We start from the raw sequence: 27,834 nt of genomic DNA on the forward strand, positions 1-27,834 counted from the left end.
AGGAAAATTCACAATTTGTGATATTGGGCTGTATAAAAACAACTGAATAGAATTGGCCTGAGCCCATCACACAGCATAGGAGGAAGTTGTGTGATCGGTGTCCACCGAGTCTTTGTTTTTTCGTTCCCAAACTCCTGGCTTGTTCTCAGCTCGTCTCCTTGTGCTGAATCCTGGAGGGGATTTTGTTGTTGTTCTCGTGATGAAATAGTTTAGAAAGCCTGCCTTTGTTGGCGTGAGAGACAACACGCCTCTCTAGGTTACAGTAAACAGTGCACTTTGTGGTTTTGAATGATAGAGGTTACAAAAAGGGTCGAGGGCAGTCGGTCCACAACTCCCAGACGCTATTCAGACATTCCTCATTTACAAGCAGGTTCCATTGTGGATTTACTCTATATAATGTATGATGCATTTTCAAATTAATTCAGTTTATTTTATACAGCCCAATATCACAAATTACGAATTTGCCTCAGAGGGCTTTAGAATCTGCACACATACAACATCCCTGACCTTTGACCTCACATCAGATCAGCATTGTCATGCTGTAAACAACACATTGATGCAATACACACTACCGTTCAAAAGTTTGGGGTCACCCAGACAATTTTGTGTCTTCCATGAAAACTCACTTATTTATCAAATGAATTGAAAATTTCATAGAGAATATAGTCAAGACATTGACAAGGTTAGAAATAATGATTAATATTTGAAGTATTAATTTTGTTCTTCAAACTTCAAGCTCAAAGGAAGGCCAGTTGTATAGCTTATATCACCAGCATAACTGTTTTCAGCTGTGCTAGCATAATTGCACGGGTTTTCTAATCAGACATTAGTCTTCTAAGGCGATTAGCAAACACAATGTACCATTAGAACACTGGAGTGATAGTTGATGGAAATGGGCCTCTATACACCTATGGAGATATTTCATTAGAAACCAGACGTTTCCACCTAGAATAGTCATTTATCACATTAAAAATGTAAAGTGTGTATTTTTGATTAATCTTATCTTTATTGAAAAAACAGTGCTTTTCTTTGAAAAATAAAGACTTTTCTAAGTGACCCCAAACTTTTGAACGGTAGTGTACATATATTTGATTACATCTTTTCCGATAAAAGCTTCTTGGATGTGCTTTGACGTTATAAATGGTTGTGCCACAGGAAAAGGAAGTTGTTTTTTTCTGTGCAAAGTTTCAAACATTGAAAGTTATTTCACTCCTATTTGATCGTCTCCTCCATTCCTCTTAAGGTTTACACCTGTACTATGTGGGCGGCGAGGTGTACGCAGAGTGTCTGAGCGACAGCAGTATCTTCGTCCAGAGCCGCAACTGTAATTTCCAGCACGGCTTCCACACCACCACCGTGTGTAAGATCCCCAGCGGCTGCAGCCTCAAGATCTTCAACAACCAGCTGTTCGCCCAGCTCCTCTCCCAGTCGGTGAACCACGGCTTTGAGGTCGTCTACGAGCTCACCAAGATGTGCACCATTCGCATGAGCTTCGTTAAGGTACGGGAGCTTTCTTTGAAACGAAACATTTGGGGCGGGTCGACACGTAGCCAGAGAGAAAATGCACGTACACTACCGTTCAAAAGTTTGGGGTCACTTAGAAATGTCTTTATTTTTCAAAGAAAAGCACTGTTTTTTCAATAAAGATAACATTAATCAAAAATGCACACTATACATTGTTAATGTGGTAAATGACTATTCTAGGTGGAAACGTCTGGTTTCTAATGAAATATCTCCATCGGTGTATAGAGGCCCATTTCCATCAACTATCACTCCAGTGTTCTAATGGTACATTGTGTTTGCTAATCGCCTTAGAAGACTAATGTCTGATTAGAAAACCCTTGTGCAATTATGCTAGCACAGCTGAAAACAGTTATGCTGGTGATATAAGCCATACAACTGGCCTTCCTTTGAGCTTGAAGTTTGAAGAACAAAATTAATACTTCAAATATTAATCATTATTTCTAACCTTGTCAATGTCTTGACTATATTTTCTATTCAATTTTCAATTCATTTGATAAATAAAAGTGAGTTTTCATGGAAGACACGAAATTGTCTGGATGACCCCAAACTTTTGAACGGTAGTGTAACTTAATATGCTGTCATTTTGTACTGCATGTGCGTGTTGAGCCTGTCAACACCTCCTGTACACAAGGAGTTTGCGTGCCACCCATTCATTTGAATAGTTAAGTGAACTGCTGTGTGTTGTCATCAGGGCTGGGGTGCTGAATACCACCGTCAAGATGTGACCAGCACCCCCTGCTGGATCGAGGTACATCTGCACGGGCCCCTGCAGTGGCTGGACAAGGTCCTCACACAGATGGGGTCCCCCCACAACCCGATTTCTTCAGTGTCATAACAAAAGACACACGTCGGTGCTCCTCGAAGGTCGTCGTAGGGTCTGTGTGTTCTATGTCCGGGTGTTCTGACCTCTGGGCCTTCTCAAAGAAAAAAAACGCTGTTACGGCTCTGTCGCATCATGCCACGTAAACTGAAGCACATGAGTGATGGAATTTAATTTACAGCTCATATCGTTAAATGTCCCTGTGATAAGGTATTTATCATCTCTCTCGCTCTCTCGTCATCGGGACATTAACTGCACTCAAAGACAAACAAACTGGATACATTTGAAGGTACTCCAATACTAGTGTTATTACGTGTTGTAAATGGTATTACGGTTATATGTATTCTATTTCCATGTTTGACTGCGTTTGCTTTTTACTTGTTCCATTAAAGTTGTTTTAAGAAGAAATAATTTCTCAATATTAACTTAATAAGAACTTTACTCTCGTACGCACAGCAGCATATACACTTCAACTTAAAAACACAAGAATCACGTACAGTTAGGGACAGTTCAACAACATAGCGAGCATCATCAATATGAATCCCATCAAACTCAATGCGTGTTCCTTTTTTTTATACCGTTAATGTGGTTAACGACAAGTCGTGAAAGTCTGAGCTACAACAGGGCTCCATGCAACGCACACACACACACACACACACACACACACCTCAAGTTGAGCTCACAGGAAGCTTCAGTTAAATTGAGGCTTCGACATCTGAATCACTTTGACAAGACAATCGCAAATCCAATACCTGCGGTATTATTATTATTTTCACATCGAGACAGGGGACTAACTCAAAGAATGGGAAATAAAATAAAAAGTCGATTCACAAGTAAAAGTGAAGAGCAATAGCACCAGACATGCTCAGAAACTCATGCCTTTAGGGGGATTTGGATTAGTTCACCTAGTTCTGTCCACTAGTCTCAACACACCTTTAAAACCATATAACCAGTTTATAAAACCAATATGATTACCATGTTATTTGTTTCTTCTTCTGCGTCCTGCTGGGGGGAAGTTGACAGTGCACGGTTACCATCCAGTTACGCATGACGTGCCAGTGTCTCTTCAGTGCTCTCTGTCCAAAATACAAAGTAAAACACCGACGGGCCGACGTCAACAGCCCGGGAACTGCTGCTGCTGTGATTGGCTGCGGCTCTGTGTGGCGAGGAGCTGCTGCTGCTGCTGCAGGAAGCTGATCACCTCGGGACTTCTCAGCAGTGACTGAGGGAAACAACGACAACAACAACAAATAATACATTTCATTAGATACAAAGACTACTTGTCTTCATCTGCCTTCGTAGGGAAGAGAGCGCCTTGTGCCAAAATGTAGGATGTCTCCCAGTCTTGGTGGAAGAGCACAACAAACACAGTAGCTTTCGATACTAAGCACACAAAAAAGACACTTTAGGCACGTTAAGTCTATTTAAAAATGTGCCGATTGGGCAAGAAGTGGTAGGCGCATTCTATGTGACATGAGAACATTTACTTAGGCCGCTCAGACTCATCAATTTTACATTGAAAATGTAACTGCTGAATTAAATCTTAGTAGATACTAAGCGAGTCATTTGGATAATGTGGCCTTGCTGAACATTTATTTAAGGATCCAATGCAACAAGCAATAACAGATATACAGCTAAGGAAGAGGGCAGGCAAACAGATGGATGACATATTTTTTTTTAAAGGGAAAAAACCTGAATAAATGAGAGGATAAGATAAAGAATGCAGATGCTGTCTTAACCCTCCTGTTACCTTTACATTTACTGACATATTTTACCCTCGGGGTCAATTTGACCCCAGCAATTAAAACCTCCAGAAAATTATTAGAATTAATATTGTTTCCCAAGTTTAAGTGTGAGGTACTTTATGTTTGTTTGTTGACTACCTAAATAGCCCTTTAAATATATAAAAAAGTTGATATTTACCTTCGCATTGAAAATGCCGGAAGGTTATGTTTTGATCGCCGTGTATTTATTTATATGCGTGTTATTCGCAAAACTCAAAAAGTATTGAACCGAATCGCATGAAATTTGGTGGGATGATTGTTTATTATCCGGGTACCAGTTGATTAGATTTTGGGATCGATCGGGTCAAAGGTCAAGGTCAAAGGTCATGAACAGGTCAAAATGTTCTTGAATCGCATGAAATTTGGTGGGATGATTGGTTATTATCCGGGGACCATTTGATTATATTTTGGGATCAATCGGGTCAAAGGTCAAGGTCATGGAAAAGTCAAACTCTTTTTTTACCATAGCACGGTACATTTTTGTCCAATTGGCATGCAACTAATGCCAAAATGTTCAGAATTCAATGCCCAATGTTGTGATATGCGAAGGTATGCGCTCTACCGAGTGCCCATTCTAGTTCTTATATGTTTGACACAGTGAAAAACAGCCTGGGGTCAAATTGACCCCAAGGAACACCGACGTTAAACATTGAATGGGGTCAAATTGACCCGAAAGGTAACAGGAGGGTTTAAAGGAGATGGGAATTCTCCAGGCTTCGATTGAGACCGCATATCCCCTTGACGGGAAGGGGCCACTGAATAGTTAAGAGTATAAAATAACACAAATCATATCCTAAGCCTCACGGCACAATCCGATAAGCTGTCCGGTTGTGACTTACCAGTCTTTTCTGGTTGAGGACCTGCTCTATCAGGGAGGGTCTGGCTGGCCGGTCACCCACGGCACCCAGACGCTGTTTGTTCACAGACACCGGCCTCTCCTCCGAGTTTTCCTGATGGACACAAATCAAAATAGACAAAAAACACACACACACGATTAACTGGGAGACTTTTGTTTGTATTGTCATTCAGTAGAAGTCTGGCAGAAGATAGATGATGTCACCCTGCTGCACAGCACAAGATGAGTCCACACCTCTCAGAATACTATCTCTACATGTAGATATGCTTTATAACAAGTCTACTTCGTACGGCTCGTTTGGACACATCTCCATCACACCGTGAAGGCGAGTCGAAATGAATCTTACGTCGAGCTTTCCAGTGGACATGGCCTGGTCGCTCTTCTTCTTCTTGTACTTGTCCTTGTACATCTTGTTGCGGTGCTTCTTGCACATCCAGGGCTTCCTCTGCTTCGCCACCTGCGTCGTGGTCTCCGTGCAGCCGTCGTAGGTGCACTGTTTGGGCGCGCTGTCGCCCTCCGAGGTGTCCTCGTCGTTGAGCTCCTCCGGGCTGGCGGCGCTGTCTCTGGGGTCCGACGTGTCCAGCACGTCGCTCTCCTCGTCGGGGTCGTCCATGTCGTAGGAGGAGGAGGCGTTGTTGTCCGGCTCGTGCGGCGTGATCACATTCCTGCTGTCGACCACGCCGCTCTTACTCACGTAGTACCGCTGGCCGTCTTTGGTGAGCAACAGAGTCGAGTCCCTGTCTTTGTTGGCCGATGCGCAATTGTCATCTTCACTCATGGTCGCGGCGAACGACTGCAGAGCAGCAGCAGCAGCGAGCAGCTCGGCGGCAGCAGCTAGCTCGCTGTCAGCAGTCAGCTGGCGGTGAAGCTACGGAACACAGCCGCTCACCCGGTGTCCTATATTATCCGATTTGAGAAGGCAGTGCGTCATAAATACATACTTTTGGGAATAAAACCGTAGGTTCTGGCTTCAGGTCGCCTACCGTTCAACTTCCACAGGCTTTAAATGTCACTGATCTCGTTGCATTTCCATAACACAAATATTCTTCTTCGCTGTTTCTTTGCCTCCAGTTGGAAAGAGCGACACCTAGTGGCCACACGCAATGCATGACACGCATGCGCCTTGATGCCCTTTTCTTTCGGGTGGTAATAAAAAAAAAATTCGTGCAGCATTAAATAGATTCACTTTATTTACTTAAATAATAAGTGCAGGACAGGGTTGCTGCCTCCTGCATACTATTCTAGGACAATATACATAGAAACATGAGGTTATCATTTTGGAGAGGAATTCACAAATATGACGATATGACTTTATAAGTACATACAACAGTATTACTTTTTTAAAACTCCGTATTCCTTATTTCCACATACTATATTACTATTACTATACAGATTGTGATTTCTTAAGACAATGTTTTTCACGATGACTTTACATGTGCTTTATAACTATACCACAGTTTGTATGACATTTGTATGACCTACTGAACGATTACTTTTTTATGACATTTGTATGACATAGCCTTCTATAATATGAGTTTTTTATGCCATACTAATATTACATTTTTGAAAAAAGAAAAGTGCACACACAACAACAAAAAGTTTGTACAACTGAGTTAGACACAACATATCTAACTTCAGCTCATCGTACCATTATTGATGACATCAAGTGATTTCTGAGTCCCTTACAAGGTGCCGTCATGCAACCAGCCATTTTTTTAATTATCTAGCCATTCAAGTGAAAGTATTGAAATGGACCAGCAGATTATTACATAAATAATAGATCCTTTTCATGTTTAGGGTCCACACAAAATGATTTTGAGGGCCGCCATTGGCCCGCGAGCTGCACATTGTGAAACTCTGTTCTCCAGGATCATTACACTGCCAGCAGCCAACCCTGAAAGGAAGACAATAAAGTAAATGAGCATGATTAAAAAAGATAGCTGGAAGTTTAAAAAGGTGGATTGTTTCTTGCTTTACAGTTAGCAAAGTGGCACAGAAAGTACTCCTGCAATGTCTCCAGTCGGTACACTGTCGTGTTCCTGCAGGTAAGAATAGAAATAATGTGTCACAGTCAGAGGATCCAGCTGGCAAGATCCGAGGGAAAGCATCGAGGGAGCTGTCTCATTTGCTCTGCAACAGACAGAAAACTGTGAAGCACACGATAAAAAGTTCCTCGTATTCTTTCTATTGCTTTATTGAACTTGCGGGAGCTCATCAGGAAGCGAAATATACTTCAGGGGACACCTATTTGTGCTTGTTGTTTATTGGAGGTTTAAATTACACGTTTAACCACGATACAATAGTATTGATTAGGGCAACGACCAGATATTTGCAGTCTGCACCGATTTCATTCAGGGGCCAGCGATCAATATGAGACAATATCATAAACCCATTATATTGTATTACATTACTTGGCTCTGTAGGACGGAGGTGTATTTGGACTGACATTGGTGCAACAGAAAAATAATCATCAGTGTTTTATTTTTTGCACTGATGATATTCGACCGTTGATTATTGAAAGATATATCGATCCAGATCGATAAGATTGTCACACTTATATTGTTTTCAAATTATTTACATTTATCTTGAATATCATCGGTTCTGCTTTAGAGTCTTTCCTTACTGTACATCTGATAAGAGTTGTTATGCAACTGTGGAGAAGCCAAGATAAGTTCTATTGAATAAATAGGTCTTAAAAAGTCGCCTCCGTCATTCCCACTCGATGCTGAGCACGTCAAGTAGGACTTCAGTAAATGCTTGATCCATCATCTCTGGCCTTGTGGGATTCACAACTGTGCACATCGAGCACCCCTCTAGTCAAGTGCAGATAACTATTAACAATAGCAAATCAACAACCTGAGTGGGAGAATGTGTTTTCATTTACCATTAATTAAATCTGCATGCAGCAGAGTCAGAGATTTGGAGATAATGTGTGGTTTGTTTTTAAAGTTTTTTAAATCGTACACCAACGAAACACATTAAACCAAAGTAAAGACACAGAGAACTTTTTTTTAAAACCAATTTTAATTATTACTATTATTAATACACAATTGTTGAACAGAGGTACAGGTATTGGTATTGCAACAGGTTGTAATACTGTAGTGCAGCTGTGAGAGCGCTTTAGTGAGACCACGTGTGTGAGTGGATTTCAACAGCTCGACAAATTCCTACTCATCTTGTCCATATGGTGTCACATTACTGTATATGTGTTATGATTAAGAATAAATACAGCCAAGTGTGACCATTGCAGATCATCCCTAAAAATCGAAAAAGGAAATCGCTATTCTTCCTCCTCGGGCTTGTCCGTTATCTCACATCAATTACTGGAAATCCCTTTTTTCCCGTCTGCTGTTGCAAAGGAAGTGACATCATTCCCATGTGGCTGACAAGAAGATGTGTCTGTGTACATCCAAGTGTGGTCAGGTCGAAATGCTCTTTTTCCAACTCGTGTATATTGTTTCATTTCGACCTGATGATCTCTGTTCTCTGTTATTTTTTCTTTGACTGACTGATAGACATGTATATGAATATTTTTTGTTTGTTTCCCCCCTATTTTTCATAGACTTGTTACTAGTAAATAAATATACTGTATTGTGATCTATCAAAATAAATGAAATTATGTTATTTACATAACATATAAACAATACTTCATCACAGAACCATTTTGTATTTAAGAATCGGCTACTGTATGTCTGTCATTCTTTCATCTGAATAAATGAAGTCATGAATGAGGTTGTACAGAGCAGAAATCAGGAGTGCTGCTGGTTCTCTCTCTCTGTGTGACTGCAGCTAGACTGCAGTACTTTGTGCAAATAGGCAGCGTTCATAAACTGCTAATTGTGTTCATTTACCCCCTAAAACATTTCTCCAAACACATACAAATGGGACACGGCTGCAACAATGATATCTTTCTTAACCCGCTGGAATATGCGGATGAAATATGAATTTGCGTATGAAACGTAAGTAAAGCAGGCTTTGTATGTATGCATGAGCATTACAAAATATCAAGATTAACATGATATCAATTCATAACGATCGTGAAACTGTGCCTATGAAGACAAAACATTGAGTTTGCTACACAAGGACCCAAATGCTGCTGAGTTTTGTGTATGTCATGGATGATGTGGTGGATAAATTGACGCAATTACAAGGAGAGATCAAATGCACCATTATAATAATAGTAATAATAATAATAATAATAATAATAATAATAGCAGTCTTTGTAAAATGTAAACGGTAAAACTGCAATCCAACATTACGGAAAGGAAATGCCAATACCGTGTGGTGCACAGAATTATAGCACAAATCCTGCCTTTGACCATTATTTCATACTTTTGTATGATAAACATCATTTCTCTACACATTGTCGCTCTCAATTCCACCCATTAGCCAACTTCAGCATCCCTGAGCTCTACTTCTACACACCTTCTCCTTATTTTCGTTCCTCAAAGCTCTTAGGACAATCCAACAAAGACGTATTCTTTATGAAAAAAGGAAATACATATTAAAAAAATGCAGTGACTAAGTGAATAAATAAGGTTCAATAAAACATGAACATTGGTCCATATTCTCATATTGCCTTGTAAAGCTGCTCCATCGTAAAGAAGTTTCCATGTCGAGCCCTGATCATCACAGAAGGGTCAACGATACCCTTTCTCGCTCCTTGAGCTCTGCACCATGTGCTCAGATGAGAGAACGTCGAAAACAAAGAAATAAAAAAAGTATTTTGCCTCATTCCTCCGTTTCTTGTTGCCTCTTGCTCTCAACCTCTCAACCCACTTGTTCTTCTCTCCATCCTTTGATCGATCACTCCTCCAAGGCTGGAAAGATATAAAGATATATCCCCTGTTCACCCCCATCCTTGGAAAATAATAGGCTGACGCCTCCTCTTCCTCCTCCTTCTCCTCCTCCTCCATATAGAGGGAGGAGCTGGATGAGGATTTCCCCCCTCCCTCCTTGCTTCTTCTTCCTCCTCCTCCTCGTCCCCTCCGCCTCCTCTCTAGAAGGGCGAGTTAGGGGAGTTTAGGATGCTGGCTGAGCTGATGGAGATGTCATCAGAGTCAGATGGGAGGTTGAGGTTCAGGGAAGGGTCAGAGCAAGTGTCAGGGGTCAAAGAGGGAGGGGCCATGGGCAGGCCAGGTAAGGCAACTGGGAGGCTCTGCCCGTAGTGTTTGTTGTTGTTGATGTTGTTACCGTCGTCACTGTTAGCATCATCTGCAAAGGCAGCGGCTTCACATTCGGGTGGCGTCCTCGTCTGAGAACCTGCCCCTCCTTATCAAGAGGGGTGGCCTGAATGAGGGAGGAACAGGGACACGTTATTATGATGATATCCTCCGATGCACAGTAATCCAGTATGGAGGGGCAGGAGAGGATTACACATGCTCTTTAAGTTATTCATTGATAATGCATTGGACAGTGAGCAGACGGACAAACAGAAGCACACATGGTGAATTAACAATCTATGAGGAAGGTTTGAGGAACTAAATAAAACAAAATACATTGTCTTAAAAACCTAAGTCAAAAGCTTTTATTCAATATTCCAGTTTTTAAATGATTAAGACTCCTAGGCTAAATTAATAGATCAAATTGTTGTGCTTATTTAAGCATTCATTTGTTATTAATTCATGTTATTCTAGATACTAGAACCATGCACTTCTAGGTCCTCCATCAACCGATGATGGATAGAGTCACACCCCAGGAGTTGGGTAGTGGAAGCTTAATAGCAAGCTCAAGTATTAGAAGCAGCCAGGTAGAGAGCATGACATCACTCAAAACAATCACGAACAATGGCAGTGAACAAGCAAGAGAAACAGGGTTATTTTGAAAAGATGCATTCTCAAAGAAAGACAATGACTTTGTACACAAACAGAAACTCAGGAGACACATTCACAACTTCCACTTCCTTATTTACACATATTTGTTATTTGGCATACAAAGACACAACGTAGAGGACAAGACCGGGGCAATGAGGATGCATGCGCTGCATGAAATATGTGTTTACAACCATCGGGGCGAATGAGAAGAAGCAAAAAGCCAAAGCACGAAAGAGGTCGAGGCAGCAATTTCAGAGACACTATTTTGCTTTGTTTTGATATCTCGATGAGTTTGTTTACTGTGAAACCTGACGTACCTTATCCAGTACATGGCCGGGTGCTGATAGAAATCCAACGACCCAGATCTCTGCATAGAAAAGCTGTCGTCCAACTGAATACAAAGAGAAACCAGCACAATCTATCTAAACACCAGTTGACTTGGAAAAAAGACACACACTTCACACAGAAAGTTGTATATCTGTCTTTGGAGGCAGAACAAACTTACTTTAAAAATAAGTTTCATCACAAGTAAAAACTCCAGATCTCTGTATAAACCTATTCAACAACTAGAACGGGCACTCGGTAGAGCGCATACCTTCGCATATCACAAGATTGGGCATTGAATTATGAACATTTTGGCATTAGTTGCATGCCAATTGGATACAAATTGACCGCGCTATGGTAAAAAGAAGATGTTGACCTTGTCATGACCTTGACCTTTAACCCGATCGATCCCAAAATCTAATCAAATGGTCCCCGGATAATAACCAATCATCCCACCAAATTTCATGCTATTCGGTTCAATACTTTTTTAGTTATGCGAGTAACACGCATACAAATAAATAAATAAATAAATAAATACACGGCGATCAAATCATAACCTTCCGCATTTTCAATGCGAAGGTAATAAATAAATAAATAAATACACGGCGATCAAAACATAACCTTCCGCATTTTCAATGCGAAGGTAACAACATGTCGGCCCAGTTGATTTATGGGTACTGTAGGTTTGTGTAGCGGCGACTTACAGAAATGACCGACACCCCCGCAGTGGTGTCGTTGCCCTTCGGACTGGTGTTGAAGTGCTTCTTTATCTTCCCCGCTACTGACAACTGATGCTCGTTCTCACAGAGACCCTCATCCTGCGTCCAGAAGAGACGAGAGGAGAGGAAACAAGGTCAGCGCTTGCGAGAAGATACGGCGACTCGATGGACGCGAGCTCGATGAACGCCGCACTTACAGTGACCCAAGGGTGCTCGAGCACCTGGAGGGCAGTGTGTCGCTGATCCACCTCCACCTCCAGCATGGATCGAATCAGCTCCTTCAGCAGCGGACAAACATCGGCGAGTTAAGTCTGTTCCTCGGTCGAGTGGATTTGTTCACAACACGCGCAAACAGACGATGTCATCGATGCTCACCTTGGCTGTTTCGGACACGTTGTCCCAGTACGGTAGGGGGAATTCTAGCTGTCCCATTAGTATCTGATCAAAAAGCACTTCCTGATCGTCACTGCTCCTGCGAACAGAGCATGTTCCCTCATGAATAAAATACTTATCTCATCAGCAATGTTCACAGGAATAAAGAATCCATTAGGGGAGCGCTTACCCTCGAAAGGGTGGGAAACCACACAGCAGGATGTAGGTGATGACTCCAGCTGCCCAGATGTCCACCTTAAGGCCATACCTGCACACAGACATATATATATCACGACTAAGATACATCAAAGATAATCTGTAACCTGCATAAAGAGATATCTCATATATTGTATGTCATTCCTCTGATTCACACATGTATCTTCATCTCTTACCCCGTTTCTGAGATGATTTCAGGTGCTACGTATGTCGGGGTCCCGCAGACGGTGTGGAGGGGGCCGTCCACCACAGTCGCCAAACCAAAGTCTCCCAGCTTCAGGCTTTTGCTGCCGTCCGCATGCTCATAAACCTAGAAGCACATACACAAAAAATGGGGTGGGGTGGTGGAGGTGCATTGTTGTCTGTTACTGGGTCACTAGGGGGCACTAAAGTCACACATATGCAAATCTTAAACACATCGAGGCTTTTTACCTTCTCATTGACAATGCGGAAGGTTATATTTTGATCGCCGTGTATTTATTTATTTATTACCTTCGCATTGAAAATGCCGGAAGGTTATGTTTTGATCGCCGTGTATTTATTTATTTATCTATTTATTTATTTATTTGTATGCGTGTTATTCGCAAAACTCAAAAAGTATTGAACCGAATCGCATGAAATTTGGTGGGATGATTGTTTATTATCCGGGGACCAGTTGATTAGATTTTGGGATCGATCGGGTCAAAGGTCAAGGTCAAAGGTCATGAACAGGTCAAAATCTTTCGCAGAACTCAAAAAGTATTGAACCGAATCGCATGAAATTTGGTGGGATGATTGGTTATTATCTGGGGACCAGTTGATTAGATTTTGGGATCGATCGGGTCAAAGGTCAAGGTCAAAGGTCATGAACAGGTCAAAATCTTTCGCAGAACTCAAAAAGTATTGAACCGAATCGCATGAAATTTGGTGGGATGATTGTTTATTATCCGGGGACCAGTTGATTAGATTTTGGGATCGATCGGGTTAAAGGTCAAGGTCAAAGGTCATGAACAGGTCAAAATCTTTCGCAGAACTCAAAAAGTATTGAACCGAATCGCATGAAATTTGGTGGGATGATTGGTTATTATCCGGGGACCATTTGATTAGATTTTGGCATCAATCGGGTCAAAGGTCAAGGTCATGGAAAGGTTAAAATCTTTTTTTTACCATAGCACGATACATTTTTGTCCAATTGGCATGCAACTGATGCCAAAATGTTCATAATTCAATGCCCAATCTTGTGATATGCGAAGGTATGCGCTCTACCGAGTGCCCATTCTAGTTGGTAGTGGTTCAATGTATTGTACCTTGTGTATGCGTTAACGGGCTGGCCACAATTACAGTGGCACCTATTAATAAAGTATGACTGCAAATAAAATGTAAAGCTGGTATAATATGTATTATAATATTTACAGTTGTTCTTTTCAACTCATTTGGGGTTTATGGCTTCAAAACTCCTTCCACATGCAGGAAGTGACTCTGTGTGGTCGACGGTGCGAAGGAGGGGGATGAAGAACAGCATTTGAGGGAAGAGGATGAGATGACAACCAGGAGGTGGATGGAAGGAAGGAAGGAAGGAAGAAGGAAGGAAGTAAAGAAGGAAGGAAGGAACGGAGGAAGGAAAGAAAGAAGGAAGGAAGGTAGGAAGGAAGGAAGAAGGAAGGTAGGAAAGAAGGAAGGAAAGAAGGAAAGAAGGAAGGAAGGGAGGAAGGAAGGAAGGAAAGAAGGAAAGAAGGAAGGAAGGGAGGAAGGAAGGAAGGAAGGGAATGCACATCCAAAGCTAGCTGTAGAAGGAGGGAGCGGGAGGTGTGAGGGCAGCGGGAGTGAGTCATCTCTCTCCTCTAGTCCAGAGTGATTGATATCGCCTCGCGGTGCATTCAGGGGCTTCACTGCGGCAAGACACGTGACCATGTGACCGGTGACGACCCACGGAGCGTGAACTCACCAGCAGGTTCTCCGGTTTGATGTCCCTGTGCACGATGTTGAGGCTGTGGAGGTATTTGATTGCGTTGGCCAGGTTGTAGAGCATCCCGCTGGCGTCCCTCTCAGTGTACCTGTTGGCAGACGTGATGGCATCGAACAGATCTCCCCCCTGCAGAAAGAAAAAGCCCGGTGGGCGGGCGGGTTGTCAGGATTATAGGAAGAAACTCTCGGGAAGTTTAGTTTGCCGCTTCCATACACAGAAGCTGACAGGTTCACTTCCAAGTGTTCACAGTTGCTCATCTTTTTTCTTTTGCCGGAGGAGTTTTTTGGGCTAGAAAGTTGATCGAGGGTTTTTGTTTGCTTATAGCAGCTAGAGGGGTAAACTGTTTCCTGATTCCTCACCTTTGAAACTTCTCCTCCTCCTCTGTCTTTGATATTCCCCATTCCTTTGAATCTTTTCCTCTAATTTAACCTTTTCCTCTTTTTCTCTTTAGGCTTTCTTAGCCCCAGTTCTCAACTCATATTTGTTTACTTAGTGTTAATCTCCGCCCTCCCCTCTCTCTCTCTACCCCCCATCTCTCTCTCTCTCTCTCTCTCTTCCTGAGAGGACTAAGTGGAACAGAAGCTTAAAATAGGGCTGAATCTCTCTAACTCTCTCTCTGTCAGCACAGACTCAGACACACTGTCGATATCCAGCCTGCATGGGGACAATTATTTATACATGAGCACTGTCAGCCTCTCACCAGTGCATTTTCACTTCTGCCCCCCCCCCCCCCCCACACACACACACACACACACACTGGGTGGTCAAAAGTATGTTGACACTATCCTTGTAATTGATACATCTCATTTCCGAAGGCTTAGACCAGTGATTCCCAAAGTGTGGGCCGGGGCCCACTGGTGGGCCGCGAGAGGTCATTTACAATAAATAAATACAATGTTTTTAATTTTCAATTTTGAAAAGTTTGAAATTAATATAAAAATATTTATGATTTAAATTACGTGTTATTCTTTTATCTGACCTATTTTTGATCCGTGACGTGTCTTGTATCTCGTCAATAGCGGGAAATCTTAGTTGACACAATAAGCTACCTCAATATTGGTGAGGAAAATTGTACAATGGAGCGGTGGCTAGTAGGTGGGAAAAGAAAAGCTGATGAATCAAACGCAACAAGCGAGTCCTCAGATAATGAATCCCTGAAAACTAAAAAAAAGCAAAGCTGATAGCAAAAACCGGGAAGCCACACACCATTGGGGAGGATTTGATTTTACCTGCTGCCAAAGAGATGGTTGGAGTCATGATTGGTGAGAAAGCAGCTAAACAACTAAATTTGATTTATATTTCTTTTATTAATTTGCACTGCATTGCTGTAGGCCCACGTTCACATTGAATTGTTCAATTTATATTAGGTGTTACGACCCTGAACGTAATTGTGTGTTCTGTGTTTGTTTTGTATCTGCTGTGTGTGTGTGTGTGTGTGTGTGTGTGTGTGTAGGTGTGTCACTCTCCACAAACCTATTTGTAACACTTGTATATATTGTGCAGGGAAGTAGGGAGTTTGACGACATTTTCTTTCTTTTTGTCATCTGTTTTTGTTAGATAGGGAGTTAGGGAAGAACGGTGTATATTGATTTTATTTTTTGTTTGCTTAGGTTAGTTAGTTTCCTTTTAGGCTCCTGAAGCTGTTCTCCCAGCCCCAAATAAATAAAAAAACAAACGCAAAGTTGGATAGTGGTCTCGCTCTTTCCTGAATGCGTTAGGGTTAGGGGTTAGACCTGTTTCTGTATTTTACTTAAAACGATTGATAATTGATAAGATACAAAACGTACATCTTTTTCTTAGTTTAAGTATTATTTGAACAATTCTAGCGGCACATTAGTTTTGTGAAACATTAATTGATGAAGCACAAACAATTTAAACGAACAGATTAATAAAACAATAAGGCTCTCGCTCGAAACGGCTGCTCTTGTCCGCCTGTCATTATTCAACAAAAGGCGCCGCCAAACAAAACAATGTCAAATGGGGCGCCCTCTTGTAGTATTAAAGTAAATATATATGAGCTCCGGAGAAAATGGTATACAAAACATACATTGTCGGTTAATACATTTTTAATCGGTTAAATTCTGAAGGTCATTTAATCATCCCTAGTTTATGTTTTGATCAGAGTTGTAATTAAAGGCTTGGGTGGGCCGCAGAAGATTTTCAGATTTCAAATTGGGCCGCGGCATTCTTGAGTTTGGGAACCGCTGGTTTAGACATTAAATATGCTGCTATAACATCCTTTATTCTTCTTTGGAGGCTTTTCCATAAGATGTTGGCGCCTGGCTGCAGAGACTTTTCTCCCATTTAGCTCAAAGGTGTTGGGCGATGAAGACTGGCTCGCTGGTGGAATGCCAAAGGTGTCGGATGAGGTCGAGGTCAGGCCTCGAGTTAGCATACTATTTTCTAAAATATAACTTTTTTTCTAAATTGAAACTAGGAGACCTGCACAAGGCAAAAGAACACTAATAATGTGGTTATATTTTGAGGCATCTCTCTCCCTCTCTCGCTGCTCTTACCCTTTGCCTTCCCTTTTCAATGCCTCCATCTGTCTCTCTCTTTCTGTCCCTGCCACTTCGGCAGAGTCTCTCTCCACCTCATTCATCACCAGCCTCCTCTCGATCCTCCTACTTTGGACCCGCTCACACGTACACACACTTCTTCCACAGATTGCCTCTCATCTATATTCTGTAGTACTCTACACCACAACATGAACAGATGGATTACACTCCTGGCTGCTGAATTATGCACAAAAATGTCTTGACTCAGAGAGCGAGATAAAGAATGTGAACACACGGAGGCTTCGGGCCACAGACCGATTCTCTCGATTTCAGTGTGCGACTGTTTGTTATTCATCATTTGCTTCACCAGTTCAATGCTGCAGATCGTTGCCTTGGTCCTCTGTGTTGCTATCAAGATAATGATCACCAACATGTATTAAAAATGCATCTATCCAACTGATTGGAATACTTTATGTATGTATATTGCACAAAATACTCTGGATTTCTATAGATACCCCTTCTACGGATGATCGGTAGAAGGGGATTTTGGAAGTTCTCCGTCTGGAAAAGATGACCCACACCCTCCATGCAATGTTAAGGGATTTGTCAAGATATGGAAACCGGTCTTAGACATGGTGGGCCCCTCAAGGCTGGATTTTGCCCTCCCAAATTAAAAAACCCTGATACTGATGCTGGCTTGATTTGATGATAGAACCAAGATGTACTTATGTCAGACTGGTGATGTGCGAATGTGTTATTTGCTGTGGTTTTTTGAATATTATTTTGGGTCTGTATTTTGTTGTTCTTTCCCCTTTTTTTCCTTTTCCTCTGTATTGTATCCTTAAAATCCTGACTTGTTAATTTGTAATATATATATATATAAATATAAACATAAATAATAAATATTAAATATATATATATATAAATACAAACAATATAATATATATAATATATATATAAATATAAACAATATGAACAAAAAACATCTGTCATGTGTTAGTTTGACAAAAAACATCTATCATGTGTTAGTATGGCCAAATAATATAAACAATAAACATCTATCATGTGTTAGTATGGCCAAATATGCCAGCATGTCCACAACCAGAGCAGATGACGCACAAACATAAACATAAACATGTAAGTGCAGAATGCAAACACGGCCACACACCTTGACCAGCTCCATGACCAGATAGAGTTCGCTGTAGGTGTCCATCTCCTCTATGAGCAGGACGATGTTTGGGTGTTTGACCCTTCGGAGGATGGCGACCTCGTTCTGGATCATGTGCTCCTAGAAATAAAGAATTGAAATTGATTTTAGCCAAATGAGAAAAAAAAGTGGATCGTAACACCTGGTCCTCTGGAGGTGTGATGGGTGTGTTGAGACGTGTGAAATGTTGCACTTTCAACCACATCGCTAACAGTGATGTCATGGAGTAAGACACGCGAGAGGATCACGTCTTCATTGCTGAAGCAACTCGAGCAGTCAAACTGCAGGAGGTCAGTGAAAACAGGATGTTCAGATGGCTGTAATTGCATTTTAAGTGACATGGACAAAATTAATCAGCTCTAAAGGCACAAGGTATATTCTGTCTCCTGACACTGTGCACTGATGAACTGCAAACGGTTGCTTTTCTTAGTTTTCCTAGTTCTTCTGAGCTGTTTCGTATTGTATTGAACTTAAAAAAGCAATTAGAGTTGTCTTCAAAAGAGCTACTCTTGTACATATATTTGATCAGTTTTGAATACAAGTAATGTCTTTTTTTCCCCAGCCAAGGAACAGTGTTCCTACTCGGGTGGGGTCGCCTTGCTCGGTTCCTTTTAGCCTTTGGAGTCATACCTTGCCTCTGCATTTGCCCTTGTTGATGATCTTCAGAGCGTACTCCCGTCCCGTGGAGTGCTCCACACATTCTCGGACGACTGCAAAGTTCCCGTCGCCTAACATGCGTCCCACCTTGTAGCGGTCTGATATGTAGGACGGCACCGCTGGAACTTCATCGACTAGAACTTCGGCTGCAGAGAGGAAGAGTGAGGTTTAGAGTGGCCGAGGGACTCCAGTTTACTCTGTTTTTCAGGCTGATAAAGATAAATTGTATAGACAGAGGTAATTAGAGAGAACCTAAGAGCCGTGTTAAAGCTATAGCGCATCATGATAAATAACAATGAATTAATTGTTATTATCAGACAAAAAGGTTGGATTAGTATATTTATTTGAAGATTATTATGAATAAATGGATCAAACTGTATATATATATATATATATATATATATAAACAAATAACAAAGATTCCTACAAATATTTAGAATATTAAAAATAGATTAAAACATACAGTTGTATGTATCAGTTATAAATCCTTTTGACCATGATTTTTTATTTTTCTAAATTATTTTCAACGCCATTGTGGGCTCATTATCCGATGGGCGATATTTTGCTACAGTACATTCTGCATAGAGCTCTTTAAATGGCACTCAAGCAAATAGAAGAGGAAGAAAAAATACAAAACACGAAACTAACCGCTCAATCAAACTACGAATATATCAATGTTCAGTCATGTATGAATTAAATAATTGGCTGATAAAATTTCAGAAGGACCTTTATAGGTCAATCAAATCAAAGAGGAAAATGTTAGAACTTGTGACTCAACATAAAAAAATATTGTTCTCGTTATAACCGACCCGCACGTCATTGTTTGTAGTGTCACAGAGTTTCATGCAATCAGAGAGGGGAAGAACACCGGAGGAGGGGGAAAGTGTGAAAAATAGAGGAGATGGGAACAGGATGTACAACACAGAGATGGGAGAGAGAGAGAGATGCATCAAAGGTCATGAAAATGATTCAGACATGCATGATATTTGCGAGTACATCGCCTTTTTTTCCCCCACCAATGGACAGATGGGGAATTCTTTTAATCAGTGGTCCCCAAACTACGGCCCGCCTCCACATTTGGACCGGCCCCCTGAACAATACCGAGACGCGAATAATACAGAGACGCGTTCCGATTTATTATTTCTTTCACCTGGCCCGCTGCCGTTGAGATTGCAGTGAGACGCGGAGAAAATGTGAAGTGGTGCTCTTCGCAAATAAAACATCTTTGATGGGACGTGTCGCGTCTCGGCCAATCAGCGTTCAGATGTCCACAGCGTTTGGGAAGTTAGGTTAGCTTGAATGTTAGTCCGCTACATCTGCTGCTGTCACGCTGCACGGTGTAGCGACACTAACAAAGTACCCGTACGTTAAAAACGATGTGATTTAGCATATTTTTAGTTTCGATACTTCATTAAAAGAGCGATCAGAGCGCACGCGCTGCTCCGTTAAATGCTGTCTGCACGCGCAGCGCTCACAGCGAGTGGCGCGCGCATCGCTCAGCCGTGATGCGCGCACACAGGTGAGCACACTCTCACTAGCACCCCCCGGCTGGCCCTCCAGCAGACAAGGGAAACGTTATGTGGCCCTCTCAGGAAAAACTTTGGGGACCCCTGCTTTTAATGATCATTTTCCTCACCTTCAGTAACAGGTCCGTCATCCCTGTCCTCCACTGAGCTGGAAACGTTGGTGGAAGACAGAGAGATGGAAGAACCCTGGGACCCCTGCAGAGAGGGATGGGGGGGGGGGGGGGGGGGGGAATAGAGAGCAGGATTTTTAATTATTAAAACCTTTATTATTACACAATGTACTTTGTAATCAACTCCACAGTCAGAAAAACACCACGAGGCAATCCCTTCTGCTACAATCCCAGCCATAACAAATGCTAACGTCCAAAAATAGACAAAAGGACATTGTGTTACTCGTCTCATCCTGAGAACATCCTCGAGTCTCTCTTTGTGTTTGCATGTCTGTCTGTGTTGTGTGTACACTGTGCTCAGGAAAATATTTACTTCGACTACTTATTCAACCTGTGTGTGTCCACGGTGGGCCGACATATCCACTCCATCCACAGTCACAGAGGCGGATGAGTCCTGCCTTTCATGTGGTTGGAGAGGAGAAGGTCATTAAGGGGGGGGGGAAGAGATGCAGCGTCTACATCTATTCTAAAGACAAAAACTAATTACGCCCTCCACCTCGTGACCTTTTGTCTGGTTGTCATGGAAGCAACGAGGGCGGGGAGCGAGGATCTAGTCGGGACTGTAAATGAGAATCTAGCCCTTCTCCTATTTCTGTCTTTCCTCCACTGCTCTACTGTCCATCGTTCTCTTCTCTTCGACGCCGAAACTTGGCTGCGAATAATTTTTTCTTCATTCGGACGACGTGATGAAAGCATCTCTGTGCGCTCTGGGAGGCTCCCAGTGCTCGTATAAATCCTGCAGGTGCAGCTGGCACATGCAGCGTGGCCAGTGATGGAAGTGGACACCGTGATAATACCTCTAAAATATAAGCTGCCATTTGCTCTGCACTATGTGTGTGATGTATGAGCCAAACTATCTGCATCAGAGAGCAGAGCATTAGCAGTTTGTTCGTGACTAATGTTAAAACATAATACATTTATACTTTCATCGCTCATTTCAGTCCAGGTATAGTTATTCTGATGCTCTCTCAAGATGAATCTACGCCACATAATTCGCAGGTCGATCAGTCCTGAGTCAGTCGGGAGAGATGAGATCTAAAGAATATTGCAAAATTAATATATGCTGCCAATTGTTATGACAATAATCCAGACATGGTGTCAAATCAAATCTGATCACATGATATCTGCTTTTTAAAAAATCGAGATGTAATCAGTTAAAATGCTCGCTGAGAACAAGAAATAACCTCTTGTGGCATCCAGTCAGACTGCGATACAGCCTGGAGAGTTGGCTGTCATGGCAGGAAGAGGAGAAGGCCACCCATCATTATTACTTTCTTTAAAAGCTGAGCTTCCCTATATCTCTAAACTCAAGTAACTGCCAGCTCGTTTACTCATCTCGATTGCTGTGAACTGAACGCCAGCCAGGTGAAGGTAGCTGTGAGTCAGGCTAGATTTGGTTTATGTAATGTTGTTTTTGCTGGGCCGCTCATCCTGGAACAAGGAAACCCTCTTAACACTCATAAAGCGGATGACCCTCCCGTGCTTCATGGATAAAACATCCTTCACCTGCTCTCCTTTATTCTCTCATCCCGACTCCCGTGTATTTACCTCTCTCGTGTCCTTATCCTGGTCCTCTACTTACTTTTTCATTTTGAACTCCTATCTCTCTCTTTTCCTGCCACCGAGGGAAACAAAATACCGTTGCTATGGAAACTGCTCACAGAGAAGAGAGAGAGAGGAGAGGAGAGGAGAGGCAGCTTGTGAGACTTCCAGAGAAGAGACAGAAGCCTATATATGGCCATTTCCTGTCTGTGGCCTGGGAGGTAGGTTTGCCCTTCTATGAACATTGTGTCTCTCTTTCCTGTGTGAAAAACTACGAGACAGACGGAGTGACAGACAGAGGAAGAAGAGAGAAGAGACTGTGAGGCAGAGAGACATAAAGAGGCTGTGAGAAAAGATGTATGGAGTCTGGTCTGCTTGTTATTGATCATTATATATGGCAGGAACTGTCTTGTTGTTGTGAGACCGTCTAGTGCTCCCTGCACAACACAACACACACTATTCCTAGTTTCGACATCTCTTCACTTTTTCTCACACTAACAAAAACACACACACACACACTGACAAACCTTTTACATCATGACTGGAACCACTGCTCTTCAAACCTGCATGGGCAACACTCAGCGACTGTCCAGCGCATGCATGTGCATAAACAGGAAGCCCGTGATTGACCTTAAACACGGAGGAGCATCATCTCGGATGTAAAAAAACAAACATCTGAAATAATAGAAAAGTCAGTCAACTGCAGAATTCCGAATTCAAAATGCACCACACATTTAGAGAAACGACTAAAGAGTAACGCCAGCCTCATCCTCGATGACTCTGAATTTGATTACAACGTCCTAAAGCTGTCGGTCTCTTCTGTGCCGAGAGAGCCAAACCTCCTCTACAGCAGCATTTCGTGTCACTGTCACACAATATCCAGCGTAAGCAGGATTTATTGTTGTTTCCTTTAGTGGGGGAAAAAAACACATCTAATAAGATTTGATAGAAATAGGTGACTTTGTTTCGTCCCAAGTTTCCACTCGACCGACACGAGGTAGCCTACAGGAGACAATATTTCTCGGCTCTGATTTCGGCGTCTAGACGGACGAGAAACATAATCAATTTGACTCTCGTCTGAAAAGATGGACGGCGTTTGGTGGGATTCCGTCTTTTTAGACGTTTTCTAATCGCAATCCTTAGGGATCGCAGTCCTGCTGAATCACAGGAACGTGATTGAAAGCTTCACGGGTGAATACAAAAAAAATGTGAGACTTGGCCTGGCTGAGCCAGAACGAAACATCCAGAAACAGACGGGGGAGATGAATGCTCCACTGGGAAGGAGCTTGTGTTGTAATCTCTTGTTCTGCTCCGCTGAATACAGACACGAGTTTAACAAAGGAGAACCGACCATCGTGATTATCGTAATCATCCTACATCCACTGGAAATGAGCTCTGTTTGTTTGTTTGTGTGTGTGCGATGAACACGATGAGACTGTTAATCAACACACGTGAAAAAAACACAATATGGAAATGAAATGACAATGAATTTAATGATGACAACACATCAGCAAATGGAAATTAATACATTAAAGAAAGATCAAATAAAGAACAAACAGAAACAAATGAGCCAAGAAGAGCTGGCAGCCTTACATGACACAATCACAATTTGTAAAATGATGGTCTAGGTTATCAAATATAATGTGTGATAGAGCACACGGACACTTTTTACATTTACATCTTACATGCATGTAAATAGAAGTGCAAAGAATATCCTGAAGCCTTCTGCCGAAAGCAATGTTACCAATTAAAGATATGTAAAGCCAGATTGTAATCATTTGTGAACAATTTGAAGCATAAAATATGAAAGTCAAACAATCTTTAAGCCATAAAATCGCAGCGATTGCTAAATCTTCCAGTCATGTGCAGCAGCCAGTCTGTTTTGGCAGATATATACTGTGGGAACAACAATTGGACAAAGCCTTCAAATGACATCAACACCACAGGAAATGAGAAATATAATACAACCAAATAACAAACACAACCTTTAGTAACAACACACTCATATGTATGAGATGAGACAATGATTAACAACTTCATAAAACACACCTTCAGGCTGCTCGCTCTCTGTCACACACACACACACAAACACACTGCCACACACTCGTTCACACGTTATTTAACTATGAATCACCCAACATAAAATATGGACGGTAATGAGAGATGGAGCATGCAATTCAAAGGATTATGGAAGTGAGTGACTCAACGCTGAGAGGAGGATGTAGGTGACATACTACGGTTGTCAGTTATCACTTTCTTTCTCTGACACGCTCACACAAACAGCCACCTGACCGTATCGCAGCTGTTGTATTGGTATCACGGACCTTCTGTTTGTCCTGCTTTCAATCTGTGTGTGTGTCTGTATGTTTAAAATAAAATAAATATGTGTGTAAAAGCAATGTGAAAATGAGAAAGTAGGCTTTTCTTAGTGAGGCAAGAGGCCTTGAGGGGGCTCTGAAACGTAAAGGGGACAGAGAAGATGGATGGCTATAGCGTGCACCAAACATTTAAGATGCATAACATGTGTAAATGTGCATGGAGCTGTGCACACATGGGGATTTAATGCGTAAAAGTGTTTTTTTCTGAAGCATACATGAGCGTACAAGTGATTTTGTGTGCAATTGCCACAAAGCTGTGTGCACGTGTGTGTGTGTGTGTGTGTGTGTGTGTGTGTGCACGGGGAATGGAAAAAGCACAGTGCAATAATGCCATGTCTGTGTATTCTGCTCGAGGAAATAGGTTGGACTGGACTGAGGCTGCACCAGGCAGCAAAGTGCCTGTAAGTGTTTAAATGCAGGGTCCAGCGAGGTGAACTATTTAAATGCTGTACTCGTATTGGGTCACTGAGGCTGCTGAGGAAATAAGATTTATGGTCCTTTCAATGCATCCAAGGCTGACATTGCAACAACAAAAAATCTGCATATTTGAGCCCCAGATGTTCTTTGAAGAACGGAGATATAAAAATGTCTAGTTTTATTTAAAGGGAAAGGGTCATTTCTGTGTCATGGTTTGGTTAAAATTAAGTGATGCGTATTGGGTGTTATGGTGAATAATTACAATAAACAATAGAAGGATTTGGTTACGTGTATTTCCTATTTGTGTCAGGTTCTTGTGACGGGGTGATGCTCAGGCGCAGAGTGACAGACTGGACGCAATATAAATAACCAAAAAAAGCACTCTTTAAAAAAACAAGGTCCAAACGGGGCAGGCAGAGAATCCAGGTTCGGGACAGGCAGGGTCAAACAGGCAGAACCAGGAACACGGACAGGATGACGGGGGAAAGGACACAGAACTAGAGACGACAATCCGAAAGCAGACAAGGGAAAGACTGACACAATATATGGGGGGGGGAAACACAGGTGTACGACATCAGACAGTAACGAGACAAGAGTGGCTGAGGGCAGGTGCAGGGAATTAAACAATCAAGACAGAGGAGACAGAGGAGACATAGGAGACACGGAACACAGGAGAAACAGAACCGGGTGTTACAATTTGTGATTATTGATACCTGTTCACACTGAGGTGACATAGAGGGAGAGGAGCTGTGCAAATATAGTGTCAGAAACGTGGCACCTACTTCCCCCAAGAAGCTTATAATTAATCTACAAAGGAAATGACGGAATATAATTTCTCCCTGTGAAGTTAATACCCTTTCATATGGGGAAATGAGAAGCTGGCAGAGCCGTGTGTGTGTGTGTGCAGCGGGCGGGGGGGAATGAGAATGGGTGAGAGATGGAGTGAAAGAGGAATTAGAGATGATTAGCGAGAGACGGAACAGAGAAAGAATCGCTAACAGGGCGGATAGAAAAAAGTATGATATGGCGAGAGAGAATTACACCATATAGCTGAAGAAGAGTGTGAAGCTGCCGAGTGGAGAGGAGAGACAGTGGGCTGCGAGTTCTCCTCCCTTCCTTCCGGGCTAGCCATGGCGGGCTTATTTCAGAGAATCGGCGAGTACGGAGACCCAAATAATCTCTCGTTGAGAAAAACATGCTTTTAAAACTCCAAGAGATCATGTGTGATTGCTAATGTCTGATGAGTAAAGGGGACAGAAGTAAAAGGACATGTAGGAGTGTGGTTCAATGTGGAAAGGACGGGGCAATATTCTTTTCCCTTTTTCTCAGTACATCTGGTTTTCCCTCCTTCACGTCTCTAACCCTGAATTAAATAAAGGAAATAACAGAGGAAATAACAAAGCAGCAGAAACTGAGTCCTCTTAAGGCGATAAGTATACGGAGAGAGCTGAGAGTTCATTAATATGTCCAATTTCTCTCCCTTTCAGTCTGTGGTGACCCATTTCTATTATACGGAAGACTGTGGTTGTTTCGGTGCAGCTTGTTCTGTTCCTCGGTCGCTACAACCTAAATCTGACGTGTCGCTGATCCGTCCCTGGCCGACCTTCATATCACATCAATGTAACCTCATCACCAGATTGGGCCGGACTCGCCACCATTCATGAATTCTTCCTGGCAAATGTAGCACGAGACAGAAGCTACTGAGCCCAGGAGATGAATTCTTTATGCTATGATGATTTTAGCCTACACACACACACTCATTTACGGGAATAGTTCACATCCCACTCAATACTCTGTGTCCTATTTAAAAAGGTATCCACTCCAACAACATTGTTGCCTTTTTTTACTTCCAAAAAGAAAAAGGTTTGTCCCAGCACCAATACATCGCTCAATAATAGCTAAATAAATACAGCGCTGTGTGTGTGTCTGAATGTGGGAGGCTGAGGTGAACCGAGCGCGCAAGTGTTTGTGCATGAGGGAGAAGGAACTTAATCATCAGCAGGCTTAGAGGTACCCGCAAAATTAAAGAGCTGCTGCGAGAAAACAGGGACTGATTAAGATTTGATGCTGATGTTAAAAGCTCACCATCGTCACTGTCTAGAACTAGATTAACACACACACACATAACACACACACACACACGCACACAACCGCCCTGCACATGAACTATTGGAATGTGGACTTGAATTTTGTTTTCCGTTTGAGTTGCATGCTCCCTTCTCTGCACAGCCGTGTTCTCCCTGCAGGGACGACCAGCTTTACAGTGTGTGTACATAGTGTGTGTTTGCGTCTCACATCATCTTTCCTCCCCTGTTAGCTACAGCAAACACATTGTGATCGGTAGATGTTTTGACAAGGATTTTCTTTTTTAAACCCAGGTCAATGACAGAATACCTGATAAAAAGATGGCTGAGATAATCCGAATTAATAGTACAAAATGTTGTTTCTAAATCTTTTACACAAAAGGGTTTTGTACAAAATGACATGACGTGATACAAAAATTATCCTCGATCAGCAGTTGGTACTGATTGTTTTTTTGTTTTTTTTCCTCTGCTTGGGATCTGTTGCAAATCAATTTTTGTCAGATTAAAAACCGACGTGAAGATTGTCGCAGACAAAGCCAACCACCCGTCTTATTTTTAGATATCGTGCAATTTACTGACTGACTGACCTCTAAAAGTCAGTGATAGCATCCTTCATAGTTCAGCTACCAAAGGCCGATAGAGTTCCCCTCGAGGAGCACAGAGCTTTAGGTCAGCATATGTGGGAACGTGACAGGAAATCAGCATGAAATGAGGAATTGCCCTCGAAAATCGATTAACACTGGAGAAGAAATGTAACATTAGAGAATCCTAACATGATTCTGCCATTCTTGGAATCCCAGAGGTCAAAGGTCAAAGCCCAATCCCCTTTCTGAGACACTAAAGATGTTGGGATGTTGTGGTTTCTTCGTATCTCTAGCAACTCTAAGATGTAGTCGGCCTATGCTCAGTCGCGGATTTTCCTTTTTCCTGAGAACATAGAGGGAATGTGTTATAGATTTTATGTCACTAAATGTTACGGTTG

General features: G+C 42.1%; 3 protein-coding genes across 9 annotated transcripts in view; 1 reads left to right on the plus strand and 2 right to left on the minus strand.

The window, feature by feature from the left end:
- smad9 (SMAD family member 9) overlaps window positions 1-3,454 on the plus strand; it is a 9,972-nt gene extending 6,518 nt beyond the window's left edge. Inside the window, exons 7-8 of the mRNA XM_056406943.1 lie at window positions 1,244-1,500; window positions 2,216-3,454. Coding sequence (XP_056262918.1) covers window positions 1,244-1,500; window positions 2,216-2,359 — 401 coding nt within the window. The 3' untranslated portion in view covers window positions 2,360-3,454. The remainder of the gene's footprint in view (window positions 1-1,243; window positions 1,501-2,215) is intronic.
- rfxap (regulatory factor X-associated protein) lies at window positions 2,766-6,009 on the minus strand. 2 transcript variants are annotated; one of them, XM_056406980.1, is made up of 4 exons: window positions 5,968-5,997; window positions 5,331-5,881; window positions 4,968-5,078; window positions 2,766-3,566 (listed from the first exon to the last, which is right to left on the minus strand). In XM_056406980.1, exons 2-4 carry the CDS (start codon window positions 5,760-5,762, stop codon window positions 3,459-3,461), a joined length of 651 nt encoding a protein of 216 aa, XP_056262955.1. In that variant the 5' UTR covers window positions 5,763-5,881; window positions 5,968-5,997; the 3' UTR covers window positions 2,766-3,458. The 2 variants fall into 2 exon arrangements, with proteins under 2 accessions (XP_056262955.1, XP_056262946.1); XM_056406971.1 differs by having other exon boundaries at window positions 5,331-6,009.
- A 4,104-nt stretch (window positions 6,010-10,113) lies between these two features.
- dclk1a (doublecortin-like kinase 1a) overlaps window positions 10,114-27,834 on the minus strand; it is a 49,801-nt gene continuing 32,080 nt past the window's right edge. For 5 of the 6 annotated variants that reach the window (XM_056406900.1, XM_056406893.1, XM_056406884.1 and 2 more), the window contains 11 exons: window positions 20,372-20,456; window positions 18,709-18,881; window positions 18,040-18,159; window positions 14,353-14,499; window positions 12,605-12,738; window positions 12,403-12,480; window positions 12,216-12,312; window positions 12,038-12,118; window positions 11,826-11,939; window positions 11,115-11,188; window positions 10,114-10,273 (listed from right to left, as the gene is read on the minus strand). In XM_056406900.1, the coding sequence (XP_056262875.1) occupies window positions 10,216-10,273; window positions 11,115-11,188; window positions 11,826-11,939; window positions 12,038-12,118; window positions 12,216-12,312; window positions 12,403-12,480; window positions 12,605-12,738; window positions 14,353-14,499; window positions 18,040-18,159; window positions 18,709-18,881; window positions 20,372-20,456 (1,161 nt within the window). In that variant the 3' untranslated portion in view covers window positions 10,114-10,215. Of the gene's footprint in view, window positions 10,274-11,114; window positions 11,189-11,825; window positions 11,940-12,037; window positions 12,119-12,215; window positions 12,313-12,402; window positions 12,481-12,604; window positions 12,739-14,352; window positions 14,500-18,039; window positions 18,160-18,708; window positions 18,882-20,371; window positions 20,457-23,443; window positions 27,780-27,834 lie in introns of those variants that run through there. The other variant, XM_056406921.1, reaches the window with a different exon arrangement.

The sequence above is a fragment of the Pseudoliparis swirei genome, chromosome 3, assembly GCF_029220125.1.
Source record: "Pseudoliparis swirei isolate HS2019 ecotype Mariana Trench chromosome 3, NWPU_hadal_v1, whole genome shotgun sequence".
Taxonomy (NCBI): Eukaryota; Metazoa; Chordata; class Actinopteri; order Perciformes; family Liparidae; genus Pseudoliparis; species Pseudoliparis swirei.